General features: G+C 38.1%; 1 protein-coding gene across 1 annotated transcript in view; it reads right to left on the bottom strand.

Annotated features, from left to right (window-relative positions):
- Positions 1–110: 110 nt before the first annotated feature.
- The window catches only part of fbxo41 (F-box protein 41), a 55,009-nt gene continuing 43,671 nt past the window's right edge, over positions 111–11,448 (bottom strand). The window contains exons 9-15 of the mRNA XM_086083182.1: positions 10,475–10,590; positions 10,164–10,316; positions 9,240–9,335; positions 9,036–9,154; positions 7,445–7,603; positions 7,188–7,303; positions 111–5,940 (exon numbers count right to left, since the gene is read on the bottom strand). Of these exons, the coding sequence (XP_085939308.1) occupies positions 5,878–5,940; positions 7,188–7,303; positions 7,445–7,603; positions 9,036–9,154; positions 9,240–9,335; positions 10,164–10,316; positions 10,475–10,590 (822 nt within the window). The 3' untranslated portion in view covers positions 111–5,877. The remainder of the gene's footprint in view (positions 5,941–7,187; positions 7,304–7,444; positions 7,604–9,035; positions 9,155–9,239; positions 9,336–10,163; positions 10,317–10,474; positions 10,591–11,448) is intronic.

Genomic DNA, 11,448 nt, shown 5'->3' with positions numbered 1-11,448 from the left:
AAGTGTAATTTACAGTATAGTTAGAAAAATCCAATACTGTCCTCTGTTTATAAATATAATTTTGGTTTTAAGCCACCGAGCTGAACTCAAACGATTCCCAGAGAAAAATCCATATTTTAAAGCAGGTTTATTGATGACAACAAATGAGATAAAACCATCTATTGCGGTCATCATTAGTTTTGGAACCTTCAACAACATTTTTATTTTATTCATTTTTTGCTGTCATAGATGAAGTTCATGGATGCTGTTAGCATTTGCACACACAGGAAGAAAAAAAAATTGCCACACTTCGCCCGGATAAGTGTTGAGGTAATATGCAAAAAAATACAATTCAGATAAACAGGCAGAGTACAATCGTTCATACGTGAAATACAAGTATGTACAGTTTGTACAGTCTGACGGCGATATCGTTGATGTGTGACGGTGACATTTAGTTCCTCAGTAAAACAAACTAAAGAACCGGCTGACATTTGCAGAGGCAGAACAAGAGGATTTATTTGGCACCTGTCTTCTGCTTTTTGTAGAGCATCTTCAGCAGGATTCACGCTGTAGTGTACTGTACATGTGATGCAAAATCCCCAAATAAATATCATATTTTTTAACGGTGTGCATAAGGTCATATTGGCAATGAACTGGAAAAAGCACTTGGCGATCAATGGAAGATGCAAACTCGGACTATAAATCGCTTCTAAGTGGGCTGATGATCATTAAAACAAAAGTGCATCTTATTGAGTCAAATACTAAGAAACAGCCCGACATTTAAAAACAACACTCTTCATAAACATCTGTTATATATTTGTATATATTTATACTATATGTCTATATTTTCTCTCTCACTAGTGCAACAACAGACAGTCAACGAAAGAGAAATGTTATCTAACTGCAGGCAATTGAAGCTGTTGAACATCACATTTCTTGCCACAGTAGCAGAACATTTAAAAGGCAACTTAATGATGCTTCAACACAAACATGCCAACATTATACACGTCGCTTTTTTTTAATATATATATATACATATATAGAAATAAATAGTGGTGTCATCTTTATTTTCTTTAAATAATTTTCATCTCTATGTGAATGGTGCACATTTAATATAAAGCATCTAAGACACAATTCAAACACGACTGATATACATCATCACGTCTTTCAATTTGAGAATGCTCGCACAATGTAAACATCACCGTCTTCCGCCACCGAGAAATCAAATGTTGCTGCTCTCATTTCTTCCCTGTTTTTTTTTTTTTTTTTTTTGAAAACAAATTAATGTACAGAGGAGCTGACAGCAAATGCAGGATTGTCTAAAATCTAAAATCATGTTTCTAAACTCATGTTCTCTTCTGCAGTGTGGATGATATTGTAACTAGAAAACATGGTCAATTGTATGGCTTTTGCTGGGAATCAAAAAGCGTTTACAAAAAAACCCCTAACGAGTCATGTACTGAATATATATTTGACCTTTAACAATATCCCCTGTCTAGCAAGAAGGTCCTCACACTGATAACAAAATAAAATAATACTAGGGCCCGACCGATATGCATTTTTTAAGGCCAATGCCGATTCTGTTATTTGGCAGTATACAATTCCGATAACCGATTAATCTGACGACGAATTACAAATATATAGAATTTGGTAGGGGGATGTTTGAATGTTGGTATCTTAGTCTTATGTTGTAATCTGATTTTTGCCTATTTAAAACAAACCAATTAAATTGACCAGCCAATTAATCGGTCGGGCCCTAAACAATACAGTTATATTTCCTCAAATATTGACCACTGCTCAAACAGATGCCTCGCCTCAAATAAATGTCCTTTTTTCACCCTTCATAAAAAAATATTTTTTGTAAAGCCGATTGGTGCAAATACAATTTATTTCATGGTACTGATATAAATGATCACAAAATGTCTTTATTAGGGTTACGGGTGGGCCTATCCCAGTCGACTTTGGACACAAGGTTGGGTACACCCTGAGCTGATTACCAGCTAATTGCAGAGCATTAAAATGAATTATTATATATTAGGCAAGATGAGTGCATTTGTACAAATACAATTTTGTCATTGCAATGTTAAATTAGCATAACATACTAATAAAATAATAACATATATAAAAAATAATTTAAACAAAAAGTTGAAATTTTTATATTGAAAATATAACTATTATTTTATGTAAATATTAAACTATTTGTAATAAAAAAAATACATCAATGAATTTGTACAACGCCTTCTTGCTGCTTAGAATAAACGGCTGGTAATCGTTACAGTTGGTCACTAAACATCGCTGCCCACTATTTGAGGAAATAACAAAACAAATACACTTAACATTGAACCCAGCAGGGAAAAAAACAAAACAAACGCGTACAATCCCTGAAAATTTGAAGAGGACTTAAAAATAATGGAATGTGCAGCACTGAAAAGGGGACATGTCGTGATTTAGTGATGGGTTCCCCTCTGCGTGTAACAAAGCGGGCGTGCAAGATAGAAAATAAAGTAACGTGCACTAAATGTGCCACTTGGGATTAGACCTTTCCTCATTCCACATCCCGTGTCAAACGCGTGTGCCTAAAAGCCAAAGTGAGTTGCTGTCAGAAGCTTTTGTTCCAAAGCCAGCTTCTCTGACTTCATATTGCACTTTGAGCAAATCCATGGAATACGACGGATCGAGCAGCAGAAGAGAAATACTTTTTACTTTTGGTTCTTCGTTGGGTCCGCAAATGTCATTACGATTCAATTCTTTCTTGAACATTCACATCCTGGAAACAACGTTAAAAGGATCAACAAGCAGAGTTGTGCCCAGTTTCCTGATTCTAAAGGGTAAATCCAGAGTATTCTGTTTTATTTGCAGTATAGATGGACTTCAGTATTGCTAGCCTACGCAACCACCTTCTATTGCCACTTTTCCACCACCTGGTATCCGCTTGACTCAACATAGCTGTACTTGCTGTTAGTGCTTTACCATCGGCAAAAGCCGGCTTCCATTTGAGGGACCTTCAGGCACATAACTGAGCCACCGAAAACTAGAGTGGGCCAACTATCTTGCTCCATATAACTCCCTTTTTCTCAATTTGAAGTGCAGAAACAAAGTGAGAAATAGCTCAAATAAAAAATGATTGAAATTAAAAAACTATTTTTTAACAAGTAAAAAGAAGTAAAAAATCCAATTAAAATAACAAGTGGACGGCATGTGCTGCTTTGAAGACTTTTCTTGTGCTGCTTTTCTTTTATCGCTTAGTTTCTTATTAGATTTGGCAGAGGCATCTTTTGTTGAATTACAGTTATAATTCTTTAATGAAAATATTTATTCCTATAAATATTATTAAGCATGTAATTTATACATGTGTTTAAGGCAAGTTGTAAAATGTCTGAAGTCATAAAACATCATAGATCATGTTGTTTCTACTAAGTACTGTCTCAAATCTTCTCCAATTTCGATACTGTAAATGTATAGGATCGTATGCTAAGAAACGTTTCTTGGGAGGAGCAATATGGCGGCCTCGCGGCTTCAAAAGTCTTGGCGTATCGGCTATCCAGTCATATACTCAGATCAGTGCACTAGCAGTAGTATTTAGTTTTGTCTTCAAATTCAACTGAGTCAAGTCAGTTCAATTTATTTCAAGATGACAACAAGGAGCCTGGCCACAAGGATAAGAACTCAAGCTAAAGTGGATTTCCGACTTAATCATACTGCAGGTTTCTCAACAAAATTAGATCGGCTAACTCATACAGCACTGCAATAGAACCACAGCTGTAAGAAAATGCTGTACATAAATGATAAAAGGCAATAATTAAAACTCTAGTTCTCAGAGGCTCAATTCAGGATTACTTCTCATATGCACTACTAAAATGTCCACGCGCTACTTAATTTTGTAAAGTGAAACCTTCTCACACACACAAAAGTGAAATACTGAATTACAGTGTGTCCCAGATGGCCCCATACATATCAAAAAGCCAAGTTGACAGAAAAACTGTAACAACTGATTATTCTTGACCACAGATAACAAAAATGAACACACGTGCTAACGTTAGCTTAGCAGTGCCTTAGCGCTGTGCAATGCAGTTTTATACTACACAGTCTCCACTTGGTTATTGGATAAAATGTGGCACCTAATGCTGAGAACTTAATACCGAAGACCTTCATCCTCCTCTGCATTGGAGGATACTGGATACTGGTTTTCCCAGTATCCAGAGAAAAACAAACAAATTAAAAACTGAGATGAGTAAAGCCGAGCTAAGCTAGTGTTGTGCAGTGGAGAACTGTGCGCCGTAGCAGGGTAAAACAAGTACGTTTGAAAAGGTGCTTTACGTGTGAATGCTGAGAGACAAACATTCATATAGAGTATACCCATTCTTCTTTTTTTTTTTATTCCGCTTGTCCTCATTTTAGCTGACTTTGGGCGACTCGTCAATCACAGGATGTTATCCGCTCACGAATGCACGGTAAATTATCGACACCTTGTTAATCATACCATGTGTCTCTGATTGGTTGTTTTTCTTCGGGCTCGGTGTTAAAAAATATATAAAATAAAGTTACAAGATGAGGCAAGAAAATGTTTTTTTTTCTCCATAGAATATTTCACTCATGTGCGTTAGCAAATGTGACAAAAAGTGTTTGTTTTTTAAACTGCAAACTCCCTCCATTTTATTTTTAAAGTTTCCATTAGGCCTATCTATATGCCGTAATGCATTAATCTGCATTTACATTCCCCAATTCTTTGGCATCTCTCAGCATTCACGTAATTTATTCGTCAATTCCGTACAGGGGCCATTTACAACGGAGTTCCATTCCTACGGCGGCTACGGAGCCCAAATTTGCACACAAGTCGTAACAACGCAGTAGTAAAATTGTAGGTAATGCAAATATTTGTATGAAAATCCCTTCTGGCCATAAATAGAAAACGAGCCGATAAAACGGTAAGCACGGCGGTAATTGAGTGTTCTTTTATGCGTGGCGTGATTACATATTCTTACGGCCTTCTGCGTTGTTCGTAACCTCAAATTCTCGTATGTAAATCGAGCACCCTTTGAATTCTTGTTCGACAGAAATGAATCCTGCCATCGAACTGTGAACGCAGTTGGAAAATCCAGCAAAAGGCGCCACAAGAATGGATTAACACTGAAACACGTCGCGAGTAGAAGGACATGAAATATTCCCACATCAATGGCACGTCGGATAAAAATAAATAAAAAAATCATCGCAATGAGGGCAGACACGAATGGCACCGCTTCGGAGATTAAAATGGATCCTGCGTGCTGTTCTCTCTGTTTGCCTGATACTTCTCTTTTTTTTTTTTTTACCATCAGGAAAAAAACAACAACACTATCCATCGTGAAAGCAGAGGACGGTCGAGGAAATGCATGACTGCCAAACCAGGAAGTAGGCGCAGCACGCTTCTTGTGCAGGAACTTGAAGCTGGAAGTTTTAATTCAGTCTCAAGGCTCGGGCCTCAAATCTTATCTCAAGTGAGGGTCCACATCGAGCGGTGTGCAGGTGGTCCGATGACCCGGCTCCGAGCATTTTGACAATGAGATCCCACTCCGAGAGGCAACGTGATCCAAAAAGCGAGGAATCGTTTTTTGTTTTTTTTAAAGTGTCATCAGGAGCCCGCCGTGAGACCGCATCGAGTCACAACTATCGCAGCAGCGTAGCAGATGACTCGCAAAAAGTGTCTCCTTATGAATGTGCACATTGAGCCTCAGTACGGGTTCATCAAGTCCATCAAGCGGCCCAGTGTTACGGCAGTTGCGCCCGGGACATGTTCGCTTACTACACACACACACACACACAAACACACACACACGGAGGGAGCGTTGTCTTTTTGACTTGAACGGCGCCACCGTAACGGTTGGCGGTGGCGTTTCTCAACACAATCGGCATGAAATGATGTTAGCAAAGACTGTCCGCTTTCACGTGGAGGATTTTGGAGAAGCCGGGTCTTTTCTTCAATGCCTTAAAAAAGAAAAGAACATCAGGAGTAACTGAATGAGGTTGTTGATTTGTCGAGCATGTGCGACAGCCAGCACATTAGGATGACTACAGGGAGTGCATTGCGCTCTGGACAGTGTGTGGTGGGGAGTAAAAATAGACGCAGCTCAACTGTTAGTCATCGTGTGTGTACAGTTGTGCAGGTGTGAGCTGAGCACAGTCAATAAATGGAAGATTTACTGTAAAGTCCCTGCAGAGTGAAAATACATGTCTTCTATATTTGATGCACCGCAAAAGAAGAGTGTTGTGAAAAACGATGTCAGTTGTGGCTATATAGTGAAACCTCGATTTAACGTACTAAAACCTAAAAAACACCCAATACAGTACGTATAAATAAAAGTCAGAAGCTAAGCAGAGCTGCATAAAGTTGTGTCGGATGCACAGATTCACCAAATTTAGCGTTTGATTTGTGGTGGGAAGTGTACTTAAAGTCTCTGTAAAGTGAAATCATAGACTTGTTTCTAAATACAGAGAAAAGAGAATTGTTGAGCCAATTTAAGATTACAAATTGAATTGTTGACCAGCTTGAAAAAAATCGCTTCAAATGGTTACACACGATTGAATTAAGTTAATCCAATCGTACGGAAGAGGATTAGGGCCAGTGAAGAGAAGAAAAAAAGGGTTGGCAGGATTCTCACTTTAATCTCGGAATTCTGACTTCGTTTTGTTTTTTCAGAAAGTCAGAATTCTCACTTTAAAATCAGAATTCTGGGAATAAAGTCAGAATCTTGCCAACCTTTTTTTCCCTCTTCACTGGCCCTAATCCTCTTCCGTACAAGCGTATGTCACCAATTGAAGCATTTTTTTTTTTAAGTTGGTCAACAATTAAATTTGTAATCTTAAATTGATTCAACAATTCTCATTTTAGAGTGTACATGTGTGAGGATAACTGCTGAAAACATGCAAAGACTGAAAACTTGTTAACAACACTCTTCTCCGTGGTGCTTCAAATTAATAAGCTGCAGGGTCTTTAAATAGATTTTTAGGTATCTGTACTTTATCTGAGTATTTATCTTCTTAACGGCTTTTTATTTTTACCCTTAGCAGCAGTATATGGGTTGGATGGAGACTTGCATGAGACATGGCCTCCCCCTCAAAACAGGGTCATTTCAAAGACCTAATCATGTTATGAAGACACCCGTGTCTTCTTGGAACAGGCTTATGTGCCCATCGAGTCCAGAACATTCAAATGTAATTCAGTAAATTGTTACCTGGAGCTTGTTAACCATCTCATCAAACAGTTTCCTGGCTTCGGGGCTGTTAGGGTCCTCAAAGTAGTCTTCAATACCAATCTGCACCACGACGGACTTCAGGTTGCGGCACACACCTGCATGCGATGAAAGGAATGGAGTGTGACATGTTGAATCATGGAATAGATCGACAGACATCCCCATTTGAGGCAGACTCCAGATGACCCTACGACCCTAATTAGGACAAGCGCTATAAAAAAAGTTGCTTTCAAACTCACTGTTGAAGTGTAGCAGAGCTTTAGGGGTGACTGGCGTGGAAGTGAGCACCAGCATCTCCAGGCCCTTCAGACCCTCCCTGCAGACCTCTGCTGCCACCTCCTGGTTGATTTCACTCACGTGGTCCAACTCCAGCACTTGGAGGCGCATGCAGTTCCTCGCTGTAGAGGCAGGGGAACATCAATTTGCATGCAAATCATCCATTTTCACTCTTGACGGACTTCATGGTGTATAAAATTGCACTCATATTGGAATGATTACGTGCGGTCCCATACCAAATAAACTTGTTTTCATCACGGGTTAGTTATGGACGGCCTCAGGGGGCTGGTTATAACAGTGAAACCACAAGAATGTGTAATTGTCTTCATAGCAAATGAAAGACAAATGCAACAATAACAGTTGGCGCAGTGTGAATTATTCCGCTATAAAAGGACGAACAATGGAATTTCTTACTGCTTTGGAGAGTCTGTTTAAATTCAACTGGAAGTTACTACCTACATTCAAAAACGGATATCTGTACTTTTTACTCATTGCTTTATCAAAATAGACTTAGTTTCTTCAACCTCCGGGAATGATAACACAACACAAAAAAAGTCACACAAAAAAAAAGAAAACCATGGTTGAGATATTGACTGATTGAGATCTTGGGGACTTAGGATGCGAAAAACAAAACAGACACAAAATAATTTTGGAAATGCCAAATATTCCCCATGCATGACCTTTTTTAACTGTCCTGTGTCAGCCTAAAAATCCTATAGTACTTTATACATTTTAACTCATTCACTTCCAATCATTTTCACTGAAGCAATCCCCTTCACTCGCGGCTGTTTTACTGGATTTTGACAAGGCTCACGGAATATTGTGTTCTATTGCTATAAAAACATGGCAGCTACCAAAAGAAAGATTTGAGTCTCTTCCAATAATTCATCAGGAAAAAAAGGATATTTCAGCAATTAGCATTAGAATATAGCTAAGTTTCATCATTATTCACAAATCTTTTTAGATTTGTGAGTAAATGAGCTTCTTTTTTTCAACATGGCCCCTGGTTGATCTCTTTTGCTCTGCTACATCAAAGCTTTCTGTATTATCTAGCATTAAAAAAAAAAGTATAAATACGTCTTTGGGACACTTAAAACATTGAAAATAGAACATATTTATAAGTTTTTGGGGAGCAAATGAGTATATTCTCCATCTATTCAAAAAAAATTTTCTTCTTTTTTTTCAGATATGTTTTAATTAGCTAATTTACTATTTTTTGTTAAACGGTTCATATAGCGACTCAGCGTAAAATTTGAGGCAACACTTGTTACTGTAGTTCTTGTATAAAAAAAACCAAAACAACTGCTGATGGAAGAAGAGTTTGCTATCTTAAGCTGCTAGCATGATTTGAACGTAGCCAACACTCACAAAGGGTACAATTCTGTATCAAATTAACAAGTACAGCAGTCAACTCAGTACTTCTTCATTTAACAAATACTGAAATACAGAACGCTTATGATATATAAAATTTAACATAAAATGATGTAGCGGGCCAGATCTTGCCTTGAGTTAGACACCTATGATGTAGCTAAAATGGCTACTGTAAAAACTTACCGAGTGAGGCCAGGCCTTGAATTCCACATCCTGCTCCCCCCACGCCGAGTGCACGGAGATGCGGCCAGCATCTCCCGATGGTCTGCAGGCATCTGTTGCTAAAACGAGCCGGCTGTTGGCTGAAAGTGAAAAAGCAACAACAAAGTTACTCACATTCCATCATGCCTTGTTCCCTTGACCCCAATTTCTCAGTGCCATAAATACCATGGGTGTAGTGGCGCCACCTGCAGGGAGATAATATCTCTACAACCGGCTCCGAGGGCCCAGATGACTTCCTGGCCAACTGGATCTGTGGCACTCCTGAAACACAGTAATACACATTTTACGGAAAATGTGTTCACCCGTGTCGTGAAGATCGCACAGCGTGAAACAGGTCTTCCTCGCATGACCTTGACTAGGAAGATGTCGACAATTTTTTTAAATGACTTTTTTTTAAATGCAGTTAGCACTCATTAGTCTTGAGTCGAAACAAAGACCCTTAACATTAATCAATACAAAAGAAGTAGCACTCAGTAGTGTAAGTATTCTAACTATCCATTCACCATACTGCTTATCCTGCATATATATTCATATATATTAGGGGTGTCAGGCAATTACATTTTTTAATCGTAATTAATTGCCTTCAGTAGTTAACTCACGATTAATAGCACATTTTATATCTGTTCTGAATGTACAATAAAATGTTTTTTCTAAGGTTCCACACTCTTGTTAACATAAAAGTGAAAAAAAAAGTTAACTAATAGAAATATGACTGCATCTCTAAGTCATTGATGCAGTAATTTCATAATAATTCATAGAATTGAGCTAAAATAAAATAAAAAGTACTGTACTGTAAAAAGTGCAATATTGATTTGTGTTGAGGTCATTTTTCTGCCACGTAAGACATTGGCGACAGCACAAGCATTTATCTTTTTATATTAGGATCTATCTAATCATTAACATGAAGTAACTTCTGAAATTTTGCACAGTTTAACATTTGCAAAATAAAACTTGATCCCAGTCTCCACAAATATATGCATTATTATCAAATTTATTGCTGCATAATTTTGACTTGGACGTGTCTGCTGCGTTGTGACTGGAATTCCCCCAGTACAGGCTTTACTTTACGGTAACGATGCGAAATCATACCTGTAAGTGACGGCTTGCAGAGCCCGGCAGTAGCAGCTGGCCAGCCAGAGGGAGCGGTCGGTCAGCAGGTTGGGACAATGCGAGATCTTGAGGATGAGCAGGTTACTTCCTGTGGCCTTCAGCAGCGCCTCCAGTCCCTCTTCCAGACACCCCCTGGCATAGAGACTTCAGGTTAGCCAGCATAGCAACACAAATGCTCACAGTTTTCATTCCTTCTGGAAAAATCAGGATCTTTACTGAACAAGAAACTCTCCCAAAGTGCTCAGCTTTGAAATTCTACCTTATTCTGTCTCTGTTATTCTCCAGCTCACCGTGTGCTTTTGAGGTACTCCTCTTTGGTTTCCTTCTTTCCGCGCTGTCGCGGTTTGAGGTTCTGCAGGATGAGTGAGTGCGTCTGAGTGCACCACTGAGACAACGTTGCCAGCAACTAACAAACAGAGAAAGACCGCAATGATTTGGGATCTTCTATCTTGACACGCAAGACTGGAGGACGTGATTACCCGAAATATGTGCTTTAAAATACATACAAAAAAACACACATATTCCTCAAATGCAGAAAAAAAAGTATATTTATATTTTATACTGTCATCAAGGTTTTTAAACCCTCAATATATTTTCCATAAAATACATTTCAAGGATCATTATTAACTCATTCACTGCCATTGACGGCTATAGACGTCAAAAACTTTTTTTAACAAGAGTATGAAAACCTATAATTTTTTTACTGTGCATTTATAACAGATATAAAATTTGTGATTAATCGATTAATTACAATTAAAAAATAATCGTCTGAATCCCCTTATTTTTTATAATCTTTTCTTTCTTTTTTTAATCAGGGGCATCAGGTGATTACAATTTTTTATTGTAATTAATCACATGACTTCCCTAGTTAACTCAAGATGAATTACAAATTTTATATCTGTTTTAAATGTACAATACATTTTTTCTAGGTTTTCATACTCTTGTTAACAGAAGTGGAAAAAATGTGAAACTAATAGTTCAAATTCATTTTTGACGTCTATAGCCGTCAATGGCAGTGAATGAGGTAATAATGGACCTTGAGGTGGGTCAATGATTGGCAGCCACATTTATTTTCATGCATTGGTGTTCTGCTATCCTTTACGTTAAATTTTCAATATGGATTACTGGCTTTCAGTGTTGTTATTTGTCCACCAGGTGGTGCAACCTTTCCTCATTCAAAGCTTGCAGCAAAAGAATCGCACCTTCTAATCCCTTTTCACACTGCACTTAGCAGGGTGCCATCAACAAACTCATTCATTGTGTA

This window comes from Leptonotus elevatus, chromosome 8 (genome assembly GCF_054856555.1).
Source record: "Leptonotus elevatus isolate MCC_2025b chromosome 8, RoL_Lele_1.0, whole genome shotgun sequence".
NCBI lineage: Eukaryota > Metazoa > Chordata > Actinopteri > Syngnathiformes > Syngnathidae > Leptonotus > Leptonotus elevatus.
This window is presented reverse-complemented; position numbering and strand designations above follow the sequence as displayed.